Here is an 18,690-nt window from a genome sequence, read left to right on the forward strand (position 1 = left end):
ACTTGCCTTTTATAGATATATTATCTGTTGAGGCCTTTAACACAATGTTTCTCAACTCGAGAAGAGGTAATTTTTAGGGTGAATGATTTAGATGTCTCCCTCTTTACAGTTTTTTCCAATTGCTAACACACAGTTTTTCAAACTAGTCTGGTTTTATCAAAATACTTAACACAATTCACAAAACCACACACCAAAAAATGCAAAATACCTCATATATCCTGCAAAATGAAGCACTGCAACCGAAACTACACATAGCATTATCGAAATCAAACTTTTGCATGAAATGGCACACACTTCATTCAAATTACCAGATTTTTGCCTAACCAACTACACACTGTTGGGCATAATGAAAAGCACCCCCATCTTTAGTATGCTTTGCCATAATACCAAAATATGTATCAGATTGTTCACATGCACAGAAATATTTGCAGATACACACACATGCTGTTGCAACATTTTTTTATTTTATTTTTCACTACAGTAAACAAGTCAGTGCAACATATGCACAGCAGATAAAAAAAAAAAGAGGCAATAAAAATAATTAGGCAGCATCTTGCCGGACAGCCGGGTCTGGCCACAACGCCTCGTCAACATCACAGGCAATATCTTCCCTTGCCAGACATCGAGGGAAGAAGCGCCTTGAATGCCTTATCCATCCCTGAATTGCACCCACATCAATCCCATCACATCACATGCCTCTTCCATGGCCTGCACAAGAGGCATGCGCACAAAGGGCTGCCGGTCGTATACCTTCCACCGCCATGCCGAAAAGAAGTCTTCTATGGGGTTCAGAAATGGTGAGTATGGTGGGAGGTATTGCACGAGAAATGTTGGGTGGTCAGCAAACCAGTTTTGGACTGGGGCTGCACGATGAAAGCTCATGTTGTCCCATACTACAACGTACCGGTTTCTTTGATGGTCTGCATCATTCATATGCTCTGGAGGTATGAGAATGTTGTGAAGTCTGTCCAGAAATGTGAGAATATGGGCTGTGTTGTATGGTCCAAGGTTGGCATGACGGTGGAGGACACCATGCATACTGGAGATGGCAGCGCACATTGTGATGTTCCCACCACGTTGGCCAGGAACATCTAAAATGGCTCTGTGGCCAATGACGTTTCTCCCCCTTCTTCTGGTCTTTGCTAGGTTGAACCCAGCCTCATCTATAAAGATGAACTCATATGGGATTGCATGAGCATCCATTTCCATTTTTTACTACATGAAATTTTGGTTACATGCATGTTCTCCAGTCTAAAGGTCCGGATGACAGAGGCGACAGTAAAACAGCTCAAGTTTGGCTGCACTCTCTGTCCAGCCTCACGCATTGTCAGCCCATGGTTGATGACATGATCTACTAAGGTTGCTCTGATTTCATTTGAAAGTGTTTGTCTTCTTTGGCCATGAACTCCTCTACCTGCTCTACCCCTACCTCTCACTCTTCCTCCCCCTCTTATTCTCAACCACCCTCTTCCTCTTCCTCTTCCTCTTCCTCTTCCTCTTCCTCTTCCTCTTCCTCTTCCTCTCTGCAATGTCTTCCATTGTTGTTGTAAAAAAAAAAAGGTTCTCACCTGTGGTCTTTTCATAGTGCTTACATCCTGATTGAAGTGTTAACAATTAACCATTGAGGTGTTTGGCCAGGTGGCACATGTAATTGGCCAATTAGCTCATGTAGTGTCATTTTGAATGGCAGTGTTTTGAAATGGCAAACATGTGACTTTATGTCAGATTGTTGTGTCTTATGCAGAGAACTGTGTTAAGTGCATTTAAAAAGTGCCATTTTGAAATGCAAAATGTGTGTAAAGCAGAAAATGTGTTTAGACTTTTGGAGACTTGAGAAGAAGTTTTGCTCTCTGTGTGTCAGTTTAAATAATTGTGCTGTGCATGTCATTTTAGTGTGTTAGCAATTGGAAAAAACACTAGCAAGCTAATGAGGTCCTTATGAGTTGAGAAACACTGCTCTAATATATGGTCCGATTTCAAAAACATGATTACAAGCCTCTAAAACTTAAAACTAATCTTAATTACATATTGTCACATATTGTTTCCTGACCCTTTAGGCGCTTATTAATCTGGAAAGAGGAACAAAGAAGTCGAGAGGAAAATTGCCATCTAAAACGACAGGGCAAATGGTACAGAAGAAACAGGTTGCAGTGAACCCACGTTGCCACTCTGCCCAGCAAAGTGATGGATTATCAGTGGAATTTCTGAAATGTAAGTAGTAAACACGCACACAGATCTATTTTTTCTTTAATTGTAACCTTAATATAATACCTTAATATTGTAATATTCTCTATCTGTCTCTGAAGCCCCTTTCACACAGCGCAGTGATCTCGGGGATTCCCGGGAAATTGCCAGAACGCCTTCTGTGTGAATGCAAACATGACCCGGGATTGATGCCGGCATCGATGCCGGGTTGGGGACCTAGTAACATTGCCTTGTTCAGTCCCGGAACGCGCGCTGTGTGAACAAAAGCCGTAATAATGCCATGTCGTAGTGATGCCACTGAAGCCGGGATCATTCGCCAGCTGTGAAACGGTACGTAATGCACAAGTTTATGATCAAATCAGAGAAAAAAATGCACAAGCGTGGTTTCTCAAGAGAGAAATCGCAGCTCATAAGCAAACTTAAGACGCTGCTGAGACATTACAAGTAACATCGATGTCTCTGACTGTATCATTATGTTTTGTAATATATCTAATATATTGTCCTCTTTGTTCTTTTCAATATTTCCAGCCACTCTTTGCATCCTGTGATGGAACAGCATTCTGGAGCTGAATTGTTCTCCATTTTTGATCAGAAGTTTGTTGGACTCACTTGGGGCCTTGTTGTTTGGACATGTTGGTCTGGTAATGAAGTGGTGAAAATTCATCTGTGTCTTTGTGTTTTTTATTATGATCATGTTGGTCAACTTGTGGTTTTAAATGTATGTTGTTTGCCTATTTCTTCTTTGTGTGAAGGGCCATGAGACGTAATTTGTTTCAAGTAATTTAAAAATATTTAATTTCATGTCCATTTAAAAAAAATACAATTTTGTAAATAAAAATGAAATCAAAATAATACAAAATACACTGTTTTATGACTTTTTTTCATGCAGATTTGAAAGTTATAAATTTTGACCTGTTTTTCAAGATTAGTATGTTGAATTATTTTTTTTGTTTTGTGAAGTAATAGGGGAATTAAGTTGTGCATTATACAACACTTTATGTATTTAAAAACAATTGTTTAAAGCTTATGCAGTTGATAAATAATTTACATTTAAAATTCAGCTGCCAGTCTGTATAATGTTCTAATATTCAGAAATCAGGAAAATATATTGTATATACTCCATTTTACATACTTCCTCTAGATATAGCAAATACAGAGATTCTGTAGCTTACTGTAAAAAAATACAACAATTTAGTTATTTACTGTAATCAGAGAATACAGTAAAATTCTGTAAATTAAATTACAGAAACGCTACTGTAAAAAATACTGTAACTGGCTGGCAACCCTGCTGCCAGTATTTTACTGTAAAATTTACAGGTAATTTTTAACAGTGCAGTCATGCTTGAACATTTGTCAACATTCTTTAGATTTATGCAATTACTGGTCAAATGCATAATTAGCACTGCTGCAAAGTATTTTTGTACCATTCCCACTGTATGGATGCATATTTGACTTTATAATTGTGTTGCAAGAAACATCCTTCCCCATCCTTAACATGCATTTCCAATATGAATGTACATGTGTTTAACATTCTCACCTTGTCATGGACTTAGAAGCACATATGGTTTTTAGTTAAAATATGTTTGGGGTACATTGAACTTTCAGGATCTTTTTCATTGAAAAGGTGGCAAATCTATATATTAGGTGTTTTATTAAAGAATAATGTATCTTGTACCTTATATGTACCTTATCCACCCAACACTAGTTTGTGCAATGTCATTTATAACTGCTCATTTTTATTTCAATGAAGGTCAAGTCCACCAGAGGCAGAGTTGGCATAAAAGCCACAGTCAGTGGTTCCCAAACCTGTCCTGGAGGACCCCCAACACTGCACGTTTTCTTTGTCTCCCTAATCAAACACACCTGATTCAACCCATGTGATAATGAGCTGATGAGTTGAATCAGGTGTGTTTGATTAGGGAGAAAAAGAAACCATGCAGTGTTGGGGGTACTCCAGGACAGGTTTGGGAACCACTGAGCTAGACAAAAAGGAGAAATATTAGGCACTTTCCACAAATATGGTGTAAAATAGAACCTGCAATACTCCATTTAACAAGTGGTAAGTGAACGCTCAACCTTCAGAAGCAGAAGCAAAGGTGACTGTCAACCAGCGGTCTGATCTAAATATTTATCATAAAATCTTGATGTGTTACATGCAAAAATGGAAGGATCAGGTGCAGAAGGGTGTTTGTTGTCAGGTGAGGTTTGTTTGCTCTGTTGCTGTGTGCAGTGTGAGAGCCTGGAGTGCAGGCGTTCTTTGCCAAGTAAAAGTAGTCCTTCCAAGTTGAGGAGTTGGTGTAAATAAACAAAGTTGACAATATGGACTTTATTTGAACAAAGTTGACTTTTTCTTTTTTTTTTTTCTTTTTTTTTGGAACAGTTAAGTAATGATTGCTTTTCCTTCATAAGTGATATTTGGTCTTTTTTTCCACAGGTGGGTGTCTGGGATAAACCAACAGAATGCGCCTGAGACGTCGTTTCTCCCCCCTAAAGCTTGCAGTTCTGGGCGGCACGCTTTTCATGGTAATTCTGGTGGTGATCCAGAGGGATGTTGGCAGTGGTTCACTTCAGGACCCCTGGTTGCAAGATCTCTCCGTCAAAAAGGAGAAGGTTTTCGAAATGGTCCGCGAAGCGGTCAATAATTTCGGCTTCCAAATTGGAGCCCCACAGCTCCCGTCAGTGGTAATGCAGCCCACCGTAGACCGAAATTGCCCCCCTGGCTTCTACACTCAGGCGGAACTCAAACCGTGCATGGAGAGACCTCCTCTGGACCCAGAGGCCCCGGGAGCTGATGGCGCAGCCTTCCAGAAGGCCAGTATGTCTACGGAAGAGGAGAAGGAAAAGCAGGAGGGCATGACCAGGCACTGCTTTAACCAGTTTGCCAGTGACCGAATCTCCTTGCACCGCAGTCTTGGAGAAGACACCCGTCCGCCCGAGTAAGAAAAGTCACATTGTTTGACACATTGTGAGAAAATGTAGAATACAAACAATTCATTCAATTCACCATTCAATCCGAAATAATAATGATTCCCTTCATAGATTAAAGTTAGGCAGCCGCAGCACCCATGACGTGCGTTATGTTTGCTGGCATTTTATGTGCCTTTAATTAACGGTGACGTATTTGATCTGTTTACATAGAAACTTGAAGGTGCAGACTCCTGTTGATTTAAGGCCTGGGTCTAAAGCTGTATAAATGCTGCCCAAACACTCATTGTTGATTAGAGTCTTTACTGTTCTGTTGCTTATGCAGTTTTCTAATCACATCTTCACCTGTTGCATTACTCTTAAAAACAGATTGACTGTTATGAGGTTTTCTCTTAAATCTTATCGTATTTTAACACCATGTGGAGTAACTGGCTATAAACAATTAGCATATGTCCTCATTTTCATATTACCGATAAATGCAATGTTTAAACTCATATTTTTGAATTCCATTTTTTTGAAGTGTGCATGTAATTTATTATGAACCATATGTATATAAATATTGATATAATATAAATATAATGTGTGTATAAAATAAAAATATTGATGTATTTATTTCATACATAAATTTATTTACTTTTTTCATGTGTCGCTTACAGGTGTGTCGAGCGAAAGTTTCGCCGCTGTCGTCCTCTTCCCACCACGAGTGTGATCATTGTGTTTCATAACGAGGCATGGTCAACACTTCTGCGCACCGTGTACAGCGTGCTGCACACCTCCCCGGCAATCTTCCTTAAAGAAATCATAATGGTGGATGACGCTAGCACGGCGGGTGGGCCCGGCTTTATCAGCTCCTCCTGTAAAAAATAACCACTAGTGTTAATCTTTGTTCTTGTGCCGATGGCAAACATTTTTATCTGATGAAATGTTATGGAATGTCACCTGTGAAAGTGCTTCAGCAGGTGGATAAAAAAAATATCACCAGTTAGAGAAAAGGGAACCAGTTCGAGATGCAAAAAAAAACTGTAGGAGAATCTAAAGAAAGAAAATGATTCGCTAACTAGTCCATAGCAAAACTTTATTAATTAAAGTTTTTTTAATTTTTTTTTTTATGTACCATCATGAGCTTTAGGTCCTTACATTGTAAGGAATGCAAGTGATAAGATAAAAGGAAGAGTGTCAGTTCGCTTGAAGTCTCACCACAGGAAATATCGTTTCATCGGTGCAGCAAGCTTTTTCATGTCTATTTTTAGACAGAAAAATGTCACATTGAACAGTTGACAATTAAAGTTTCAGCTTACTTGTGAATTTTTTTTAACACAATCAGTATATAAGCTTGAACTCATTATACTACTGTTCAAAAGTTTGGGGTTGGTTAGAGTTTAAGGTTTTTGAGAAGAAGTCTTATTCTCACCAAGGGTGCAGTGATATTGTGAAGTGTTATTACAATTTTCTGTTTTAATATATTTAAAAAAATAATTTATTCCTGTGCTAGCAAAGCTGAATTTTCAGTATCTTCAGTGTCCCATGATCCTTCAGAAGTCATTCTAATATTCTGATTTGCTGTTTAAGGAACACATATTGTAAATGTTGAAAACAGTTGCTGCTTAATATTTTTGTGGAACCTGTGAATTATTATTATTTTTTTTATTTTTTTTTCTTTGATTCTTTTGTAACAGTTTTACTCCACTTTTGACTTTTGAAAAAAAAAATCCTATTGACCTCAAACTTTTGAATGGTATTGTCATAACTATAACTATTATAGTACTTTGTTTTTCATACAGAAGAAACAAAAATAAACAAGATTACACTAATGTCTTCTTTCCACATTTGATATCGTATGATCTTGTAGAACACCTCCATGAAAAGCTGGATGAGTATGTGAAGTCATTGAAGGTTGTGAAGGTAGTGCGTCAGCAGGAGAGGAAGGGTCTGATCACGGCGAGGCTTCTCGGAGCCAGCAAAGCTGAGGGAGAAATCCTCACCTTCCTGGATGCTCACTGTATGTATTTCATCACACTTCATGACTTGCCATGCCCAATTCCATTGTCTAACATGATTTTCCAGTTTCTGTTCAAACATCATTAACATCCACCAGTCTCTTTAATATTTTTTTTGTGTGTGTGTTGTGATGCAAAGTAGTCTTTCAGGAACCTCTTTTCAGGTGTACAGGCATGAGCTTAAAACGGTTACTCCCATGATGTTTTTTTTCCTTCTTCTGGCACTCATGTCATTTGCAAAGTTATGCGCTGTGACAAAGAGCTAGTATGTGAAGCCATTGTAGGCCCCATTGAAGCCTAGCAGCAACTCATGTTACACCTGATGCCTAATTTTTTCCAATTTTACCTTGTATATAATCAGTTAAAGGGTTGAAATATGTGACAGATCATCTTAGCATATATGCTTGAGTAGCACATTTAAAAACCCTTAAGCAACTTCTCTCTTGTCCGGTTTTTGTTAACGAAAGGTGAATGTTTCCATGGCTGGCTTGAGCCTCTCCTTGCTCGCATTGTTGAGGAGCCCACTGCTGTGGTGAGCCCTGATATCGTGACCATTGATTTAAACACCTTTCAGTTCCGCAAGCCTGTGGCCACTGCCCGTGTACGAAACAGAGGAAACTTTGACTGGAGTCTCACATTTGGCTGGGAGGCCATTCCAGATTACGAGAACGCTAAACGCAAGGATGAGACCTACCCAGTAAAGTGAGTCATGGACGTTTTTTTTTTTTATCTTTCTAAGATTGGCTGCAAATTTACATATTCATTTTGTAGTAATTGACATATCAACCTTTCCCAAGAGAGGTGTGTTTGCTATTTCTTCTATTAACAAAAACGTTTAAATGCAGTCAGTCATTATCGCAAATAAAACCTGACAAAGTGATCAGAAGTGGTCTTGTATCACCCAAAAGGTTTTTTTTGTGATTATGATGGGTCATATTTGTTTCATTAGTACTTGCCAAAAAAATTAACAAGTTAAAATATTGAACGGTTTAATTTGTCTGATATAAGATAGAATACTACTAATTTATTTTGTGTATATAATGTATAATGGTAGCCCTGATGTTTCTCTATTGGTTTAATCATTTCTAACGTAATCTAACAGGGTGCCATGTATAGATGCATCTATCACATGTAATTTCGACAGCATGCTCCATCAAAACACAATGTTACACTGTTGGACATTGCATACTACGCAGTGTGTTGTGTTAAGGAAATGCTTCATATATTCATGTCATCTCATCATGTTCTTCAGGATCATGTTCTTCCTGTCAATCCGATTTTTGTGAATGAGATTACTTGGCTGGTTGTATCAAGTTTCATTTGAGTATCAGATGAACCACTTTCACTCAGTTTACTATGACCGTGTCTTATAATGGATTACTGAGGTTAGGCTGCATGTCTCATATAGTTTACTATTCATAACATCAGGCAGTATGTGTTCATCTTGAACAAGTGCATTGACGTCTTGTATTTACATTTCACCAGCTAGTTGAATAAAAAGATGCTAAATGGAACCTGAATTCAAAATAATCATTGGTATATAAAAATTAAAATTAAATTAATTTTGTCTTATAATATTTAGTTACAGTATTATTTTAGAAAAGTTGGAGTTGTTTGCATCTGCATGGCAAACTTTGGTAACACTACGGAACCTGTATTTATGATACATTATAAGGTTATTCTTAAGGTATTATAATGCATGCATAGTACCTTAAGAAAACCATGTGTCATTTCATGAATAATAGTAACAACAGTTATAATACGGTACATTATAATACTTACCTGTGTGTGGTTATAACTTTCAAAAGAGTATGATGATTTATAACACCATAAACACTGTAATATCCAATTAAGTTGTTATAATCTATTATAAGTCACATATCTGGAAATTAAGATCGGAGGGTTGTTCCATAAAACAAGATTAGAATACAAGCCAGGCTTAGGTAAGTCAGACTTATTGTCGGTGGATTCTGTTTCATAAAGCAAACTTAAAATAGTTCAAACTCAGTTACCCTGGCAACTTATGCTGGGAAACTAGCCTGGTCCAGGGCAGGCTAACTGTCAGGCTAAGCCTCAGGTGTTACACGGATCCTCTAACACTGACCAATAGGAACACAATGATATTACCACTGACACGCTCTCATGCCATTATTGGACTTTATTAACCACTATTAGTCCAAAAATAAATGCACAGTATACAGAAAATCAACTTAAATAAGGCTACAATGATAAATTAGACTATATATATATATATATATATATATATATATATATATATATATATATATATATATATATATATATATATATATATATATATATATATATATATAATTTATTATGTACTTTATTATGTCTTTCAATTCAAACACATTTAACACAATTATACAAATTGACAGTTCCTTTAAAGACGACATATTTTCCCCCAATAAATATTCCTTATTTTTCTTTTGTGATAATACCCACCAACACATAGCCTAAAAAAACACATGATTAGAACAATAACCAAAAAGTACATAGTTAGACACATTTACATATGATTTAAGGGGGAAAAGACAAAAAACAATAAATAAATATTAAGAAAAATGTAACATTCACATATTTATATCAAACTCTTATAATGACACATAATTCCTAATAGTTATTCAAGTAATATTATTTGAATATCAAATATTCAATATTAAATAAGTAAATAAATAAAATAACAAATAACTAGAAATAAAAGGGAGGGAGGGTTATATAAAAATGTAGTTAATGTAGGCTAATATAAATTCCTTTATTTTATGGAATATTCTTTGATTTTAGAGTTGCACATATCTTTTCAAAATGTATACATTTGCTCTTAATATCATGTTATCCTCTCCATAATGTACTTTAGAAATTAAATTACTCATTTAAAACTGGGGATTCTTGCTTTCTCCAAAAAAATATTGCATTAAAAGCTGTAATTCTCAGCATTCTAAATAAGTATACATCATCTTTATTAAGTAGCATAGGTCCTATACCCAAAACTATATTTTGTATCTTTATATATTTAGTTTCTTAAAAAAAATCTTCCCTATTAGGCTACTTCTGTTCACTGAAGTAGGCTACTTCTGTTCGCTAGAAGTTCACTGCAACTTATCCAACGTCCTAAAGATAAATTATTATAATTAGAAGATATTTCTAGTGTTATAAAATATCGCATATTAATTTTCCAAGCAAAATGTATATTTTAGTCAGAATTATTGCGCTCCTATTTGGCGCGCATGCGCGCAGCAGCGCTTGTTCAATATGAAGATTAGCAGCAAAATGGATACATTTGCATGACTTTCTAACATTTACAGATGCAGAATATAACTGTAAAATGTAAGTTTTGCACTGAGGAAAAAAAAAAAACATGTCACAAACGCATAAAACAGCACAAAATATACGCTGTTTGATGGTGGATCGATTTGATCCACGATCGACCTCTAGGGCTGCTTCAGAAACGCGTGCACACTAGTGATGGGCGATACTGCAAATTTCGGTACCGATCCGATACCAAGTAAATACAGGGCCAGTATCGCCGATATCGATATCGATACCGATACCAATACTTTTTCATTTTAAAAGCATGCACTTTAACTTGTATGCACTTTCCTGTGCTAGAGCAGTGTGTCATGATTTATGAGGTGAATGCATCATTAATATGATAAATCTGAATACGTTTTCATGACTACTAGGCCTAAATATTTTGTGATTTGTGCTCTCAACTCGCCTGTAATTAGTCAGTGACTTTTACAAAACGACCCTAATTACAGTACTAGCCTACTAGTACTAGCCTACTGTTCAAAGGTTTGGGGTAAGATTTTTAATTCTCTTCTGCATTTATTTGATCAAAAATACAGTAAAAACTGTAATATTACAATTTAACATAGGCTATCTGTTTTCTATGCCATAGTAAACTGTAATTTATTCATGTGATCAAAGCTGAATTTTCGGCATCATTACTCCAGTCATGATGATATTTCATTTTAATATGCTGATTTGCTGCTCAGGAAACATTTCTTATTATTATCAATGTTGGAAACAGTTTCATATTTTTGTGGAAACCATGATACATTTTATGCAGAATTATTTGATGAACAAAGTTGAAAGAACAATTTATATGAAGTAGATTTTTTTTAACAGTGTAAAACCCTTGACTGTCACTTTTGATCAATTTAATGCATCGATCCTTGTTGAATAAAAATATTAATTTCATTTAAAAAAAAAACTTACTGACGTCAACATTTTGAACCGTTATGCACACTTTTGGTTTGTTTATTGCGAAATAACTCCCGATTGTTTCTCTGTGTCATCTCAGCAAGGCTTCGTTTCCCAAACGCACTGGGCCTGTGAGCTCAGTGAAGTACCAGCATCGAACGCTCTCTGTGGTTGATTGGTTTCGTCTTGTATCCAGATGACTAGGAGAAAAAGTTCTATCCTACACAATTATCCGCTAACATTCGCTTATTTTTCCACTTAGAAGCTTTTACGCACTGAATTGCGTGCTAAATTAATAAAAAATTACTGGTAAAAAAAACACCCATTTGGATCGATATTTTTATGTGAGGATCGATCCTTTTTGATACCACGTCAGTATCGAAGTATCGATACTTCAGGATCGATCCGCCCATCACTAGTGCACACGCAATTATCTAGACTAGATAAACCTGGATCAAATTAGTGAGATTGCGTGAACTTCAATTACCTTTTATGGAACCACTTTAGTCCCAACTTATTTGTTAGGCTCATTCAAGTCCGGTTTTGGAGTTTAATCCCCGCTTTTCTAAGCGTCTTTTATGGAACAACCCTCGGCACACTATCTTGCTAAATCATGCATATTTACACAAATTTACACATTTCTGCATGTTTTTGTTTTTAAAAAGAAACTTCCAAATCAGATTTTTTTTTAAAATATATTTTCTTATTTTGTTAGTTTTATATAGAAAAAATAGTTGAGAAAAACAGAACAAGTTGCAACTTTCAGCCCAAGAGATGAATGGATGGATAACTGGAAATAACTAACTTTTCGTAAATGAACCACTAAATTCTATAAACAAATGCATAATAATTTTCTCTTTTTTAACTTTATCTGCAAACTTGAACTGAGTTCAAAAGCAACAAGACCTGACATTGGCTCTCTGGCTACACGTCCTATTCATTTTATTTGTCCTGTTCTTCCTTTCAGAACTCCAACATTTGCTGGTGGTTTGTTCTCTATATCTAAGGCCTACTTTGAGAAAATTGGGTCCTACGATGACAAAATGGAGATATGGGGTGGTGAAAATGTTGAGATGTCCTTCAGGGTGAGTTCAAGCTCTTCATAATTCACCTGCAGCCATATTAATGACTAATATAATGTTAAAACAAGAAGTCAAGTCAGCTTTATATATTTTTAGTTTCAAAGCAATTTCATAGTAATAAACAGGAAAATGATGATTCAATGATGCAAACAGAATTCAATTCTGCTGTAAAGCAGAAAGTTTAAAAAGCTGGTAGTGTCATTATTCAGGTGTGTTCTGTGCTGTCAGGTGTGGCAGTGTGGCGGACAATTGGAGATAATCCCCTGCTCTGTCGTGGGTCATGTGTTCCGCACCAAGAGTCCTTACACCTTTCCCAAAGGTTCAAATGTCATCACACATAACCAGGTGCGCTTGGCTGAGGTGTGGATGGACGACTACAAGCTGATTTTCTATCGACGCAGCCAAATCGCAGCTAAAATGGCCAATGATGTAAGAACTACTTTCGCTTTCAGAGCAGAGCAATTCAATTCAATTCAATTCAATTCAATTCGCGCTTTTCACAATACATATTGTTTCAAAGCAGCTTTACAGAAAGTGCATTTCAGAAATGTACATAGAAAAATAAAGTTAGTTAATCATGTATTAATTTAGGGTATAACATCGCTGGCGTCGAGTCGTCTCTTCACGGGTGTTGGGGCATCTGAAGTCTCCATGAGAGGCTGGATACAAACTGGAGTTGACGAACTCTATTTACCTTTTAACTCTATTTACCTCTGATTTGGAAGATGACAACAGAAGGGCAGATGGGAAATAATTAGCGTAGCTGCTGTTCATAATATTAATGCATTTGATCTGATTTAACTGTAGTATAAAAGGTAAGTATTATGTGAATGCTTGGCTAAAGAGATGCGTCTTTAATCTAGTTTTAAACTGGGACAGCGAGTCTGAGCCTCGAACAATATCAGGAAGACTATTCCAGAGTTTAGGAGCTAAATGTGAAAACGCCCTCCTCCTTTAGTGGACTTAGATATCCTAGGAATGACCAGAAGCCTCGAATTTAGTGATCTTAAAGAGCGCGATTGGATTGTAGGGCGATAGAAGATCCGTTAAATACACTGGAGCTAAACCATTTAGGGCTTTATAGGTCAGTAGTAATACTTTGTAATTGATACGGAACTTAGAGATGTAGAGATGATAGAATTGGTGTTATATGATCATATTTTCTTGACCTAGTAAGAACTCTAGCAGCTGCATTTTGGACTAACTGTAGCTTGTTTATTGAGGATGCAGGACAACCAGCTAATAAAGCATTACAGTAATCTAGTCTCGAGGTCATGAATGCATGAACTAACTTTTCTGGATCAGAAACAGATAGCATGTTACGTAGCTTAGCAATGTTTCTAAGATGGAAAAAGGCTGTTCTTGTAACATATGAAATATGATTTTCGAAAGACGAGTTGCGGTCTAGTATAACACCCAGGTCTATTACTGTAGTGGATAAAGTAACAGGACATCCTTCTAAATTAAAGTTGTATTGCAAGAGGTTTTGTGGGCAGTTTTTTGGACCAATAAGTAATGCCTCTGTTTTATCTGAATTTAATAGCAGAAATTACACGTCATCCAGTATTTTATATCTTTAACACACTCTGTCAATTAGATAATTTAGTGTTTTCATCTGGTCGTGATGAAATATATAATTGAGTGTCATCAGCATAACAGTGGAAACTAATTCCATGTTTTCTTATATTACCAAGTGGCAGCATATATATTGAGAATAGCAGAGGGCCTAACACAGATCCTTGCGGCACTCCATAGTTTACTGATGTTATCTACGATTTTTTTTTTTTTTTTTTTTTTCTGAACACCAGTGTAATTTTGTAGTCGATCTAGGAGTATTTTGTGATCTATAGTGTCGAACGCAGCGCTAAGATCGAGTAAAACCTTGTGTTTGTGGTTATGTATCTATCTAGCTTTATGCATGAGCGTATGATCAATTTGTTTCCTGTGTGACTGTGTAGAACAATTTTGGTGATATATCTGACCGCCTGAAACTCAGAGAGAACTTACAATGCAAGAACTTTTCTTGGTATCTTACCAATGTCTACCCAGAAGCCTTTGTCCCTGATCTTACCCCCACCAAGTTTGGAGCTGTAAGTCCTTTTTAGAGCACAATGATAACGATTTGCCATTTTAAACCAGTCTGGGTCCAAACATTTATTTTAATTTGATGGTTTTTTTTTTTGTCTGTGTAGCTCAAGAATATGGGATCGCAGCAATGCCTGGATGTAGGAGAAAGTAACAATGGGGGAAAGCCTGTAATTATGTATATATGCCACAACATGGGCGGTAATCAGGTATAGTACCATTGCTGTGTCATTCACATTGATATTATGAGTAGTAGAGGTGCTTTTAAAACAAAAGTGACAATTGTTATAATAAGAAAAACTAGTCATTTTGACCGAGGATTTCTTCTTGATCTGAACAGAACAGATGTTCATCATGATGTGTTTGTTTTCAGTACTTTGAATATACATCACATAAAGAGCTGAGGCATAACAAACGGAAGCAGCTCTGTCTGCAAGCGTCTCCTTACCCAGAGCCAGTGAAGATCGAACACTGTACACTGAAGGGCAAAGGCAGTTCTTTGGCTCCTCAACAAGAGTGGGTGTTCACAGAAGTAAGTGTCCTCTCAGAACAGAAACTAATTACTCAATTGGTCTTTCTGTTATTACTGTCGTAGTTAGTTTCTGTTTCCTTCCTCTTCTGATTACTGTTTTGGTTTGGGGATGTTCGTTGCAGTTTTTTTGGCAGGTCACGAACTAGCTGACATCTACACTTGACTAAATAAAAATATGAAGCTTTAAAATATAAGTTTGATATTTGAAAATGTTATATATATATATGTATATGTATGTATATATGTGTATGTATATGTGTGTATATAGCCTATATGTATGTATATGTGTGTGTATACATGTATATATGTGTATATAAATATATTAGTTATACTGTGTATTAATGTACACATTACACAAGTTAATGGTTGGTATGATTTAAAAAAAGAAAATAAATTAATACTTTTATTCAGCATGATGGATTTAATTCATTACAAGTGACAGTAAAGACATTTTTATTGTTACAAAAGATTTCTATTTCAAATAAATGCTGTTCTTTTAAACTCTGTTCAAATAATCCTAATAAAATTAATCACGGTTTTTAAAAAAATATTAACCCAATATTAACAACATTAATGATAATTAGAAATATTTCTTGAGCACAAAATCAGCACATTTGATTATTTCAGTGTCACATGATCCTTCAGAAATCAATGATGCTGAAATAAATAAATTATATTTTAGAATAAATTGTTAAATCGCAATAATTCTTCATAATATATTACTGTTTTGCCTGTATTTTTGATCAAATAAATGCTGCCTTGGTAAGCATAAGCGATTCAACATTTATAAATCTTACAGACCCAAAACCTTTGTACAGTACTGTATGTTTTAAATATAATTATATTATTAAAATGAATAAATAATGCTGTCATTATGTGGGTGAGCAAATTAAATACAGAATTTGTTGAATTTTTCAGTTCAACTTTTCAAATCTATAACTCCTGATGTTTTTTATTTATTTTATTTATTTTATTTATTTTATTTATTTTATTTATTTTATTTATTTTATTTATTTTATTTATTTATTTATTTATAAAATTTTCACTTCAGGTCGCAGGTATTTGGACAGTAATGTAATTTTATGGTGTTTATTATTATTATTATTATTATTATTATTATTATTAACAACAATAATTAGATTAATTTTAATTAGTCATAATAATGCTAGCCTATATTTGTGATATCATCCTTGGACATTAATGTTTGGTTAGGTGTAGATATCAGCTAGTTTCAAATTGATAGAGCTCAGCTCGGTAACGTTTTACAATAAGGTCTCATTTGTTAATGTAACAATGAACAAATTTGAACAATGAACAAAGTTTTGTTAATTAACAAACTTTGTTAATGTTTGTTAATAAAAATAGTCATTCATTGTTTGTTCATGTCAGTTTACAATGCATTAATGTGAACCGGTACAACATTTGATTTGAATAATGTATTAATAAATGTTGAAAATAACATTAAGATTAATAAATGCTATAGAAGTATTGTTCATTTTTAGTTTAACTAAATAGTTCACTAAAGTGTAAAGTGTTACCAAGAGTTCTATACTTTCCTCTCCCATTACTGCTAGCAAGTCTTTCTCAATGTTCATTTACACCACTAGAGAGAGGACTTTGCTACAAAATTCGAATTGCTGTGCTTTGTTAAAATTATTATTTTATTTTATTTCAGGAGCAACTACTGAAGAATCCGTCCTCTGGAAAGTGCCTCCATAAGAAGGGAGACAAGATATTAATGAGCCCCTGCAATCCAACAGACCATCACCAGCAGTGGGCTTTCAGCTGACCTCACACTCCAACCGAGGAGCAAGGACGTTCACTCCTTTAAGACACAAGAGGGAGGCCAGCCGCCACAGCTCACGCTGGCAAGCTCACTATAGGCCTGAGCAGATGCACTGGGTAGTTCATATCCATAAGCTCCCTAAGACATAGTGATCAGACTGCGGTCAGGATGCTCAGGGAAGACAGTGGAGATCATGGAGCATTGGAGTGTGAACATTCTGGCAGCAACATTGTTTACTTGATGCATTTTATTGCCTGATTGAGGTTTACTGCTGCTTTAAATTGGTGTAGGTTTTATTTATTTTTAAAGAAATGGAAAATTAAATATTTTTGGAATATTGCTAGTGTTAAGGCCAATGAATGGCCGGCCTTGCCAGCTTGTGGGTTTTGTTCAGCTGTACTAAATTGTCACAAGGCAGCATTGGTTTCAGGTCCTTCTCTTGTGTCTTTGCACTTAAAGCCGTCCGTATGTGAAGCAGAATCATGTGACTTGCATTACTTGGTTGCCGGGGTCTTTTGGGGGAAATCATGCTCTAAAAATGAATACGTGTAACTATCCGTTTCATCGTCTTCACCTTTACGCCATTGTTCTTTCTAGATTTTGAATGTTTTGAATGATGTTTTTTTTTTTTTTTGTTGGTGGTGGTGTTTTTTTCATAACCAAATTTGATTTTGTTTGTTAAATATACATTATGCATATAAACGTACACACAGTGGGGACACCATAGTTTCCGCCATAATAACATGGTTAAGGGTTCTTCAGTTTTAATCCAACTCTGATCAAACGCACATGCTTGTAATTTTCAGGCAATCCTGAAGACCCGATTAGCTTGTTCTGGTGTACGTTATTAGGGTTGTGGTTCTGTGGAACTCCAGTTGAGTAATTGAAGAATTCTGAACTAGTTACTACAGTTACTACAATAAAATAGTGATACCTTGATATTGACCATAATTCTCAATCTGCTAACTCAGCAAAAATAATAAAGCACCAAAACAAATCTTCTGAAAACTTGCGCTGTCTTCTGGAGACTCTTTATTCATTTATCATTGTTTTACTATAGCAATAGTTACTAAGGTATTTCATCAAGGCTGCATTTATTTGATCAAAAATAGAGAAAAACAGTAATATTGTGAAATATTATTACAGTTTAAAATAATGGTTTTCTATTTTAATATACTTTCAAATATAATTTATTTCTGTGATGCAAAGCTGAATTTTCATCAGCCATTACGCCAGTCTTCAGTCACATGATCCTTCAGAAATCATTTTAATATGCCAAATTATTATCAATGTTGGAAACAGTTGTGTTGCTTAATTTTTTTAAAAATATAACTTGTGATAATTTATTCAGGATTCATTCATGAATAAAAAGTTGAAAAGAACAGCATTTATTCAAAATAGCAATATTCTCTAACAATAAAAATCTTTACCATCAATTTTGATCAATTTAACATTCTTGCTGAATAAAAGTATTGAGTTAAGAAATATACTGACCAAACTTTTGAACGGTAGTGGATATTGTTATAAAAGACTTCTATTTTAAATAAATGCTGTTATTTTGTAACTGTGATACTGAAAAAAAGTATCACAGGTTAAAAAATATTAAGCAGCACAACTGTTTTCAACATCGGCATATTAGAATGATTTCTGAAGGATCATGTGACTGAAGACTGGCGTAATGACTAATGAAAATTCAGCTTTGCATCAAATAAGTTATATTTTAAAGTATATTAAAATAGAAAACCATTATTTTAAATTGTAATATTTCACAATATTACTGTTTTTCTCTATTTTATGTAGGCTATTGATCAAATAAATGCAGGCTTGATGAGCATAAGATACTTATTTCAA

General features: G+C 35.3%; 1 protein-coding gene across 1 annotated transcript; it reads left to right on the forward strand.

Annotated features, from left to right (window-relative positions):
* The first annotated feature begins 4,397 nt into the window (after positions 1-4,397).
* LOC311073209 (polypeptide N-acetylgalactosaminyltransferase 6-like) lies at positions 4,398-17,843 on the forward strand. Its single transcript, XM_084098715.1, has 10 exons — positions 4,398-5,141; positions 5,787-5,959; positions 6,980-7,129; positions 7,595-7,829; positions 12,322-12,439; positions 12,665-12,865; positions 14,395-14,526; positions 14,629-14,730; positions 14,895-15,053; positions 16,729-17,843. The coding sequence occupies exons 1-10, from the start codon at positions 4,666-4,668 to the stop codon at positions 16,840-16,842; spliced, it is 1,860 nt and encodes a 619-aa protein (XP_083954841.1). The 5' UTR covers positions 4,398-4,665; the 3' UTR covers positions 16,843-17,843.
* Positions 17,844-18,690: the final 847 nt, after the last annotated feature.

This window comes from Abramis brama (assembly GCF_963993115.1).
Source record: "Abramis brama genome assembly, chromosome: 22".
Taxonomy (NCBI): Eukaryota; Metazoa; Chordata; class Actinopteri; order Cypriniformes; family Leuciscidae; genus Abramis; species Abramis brama.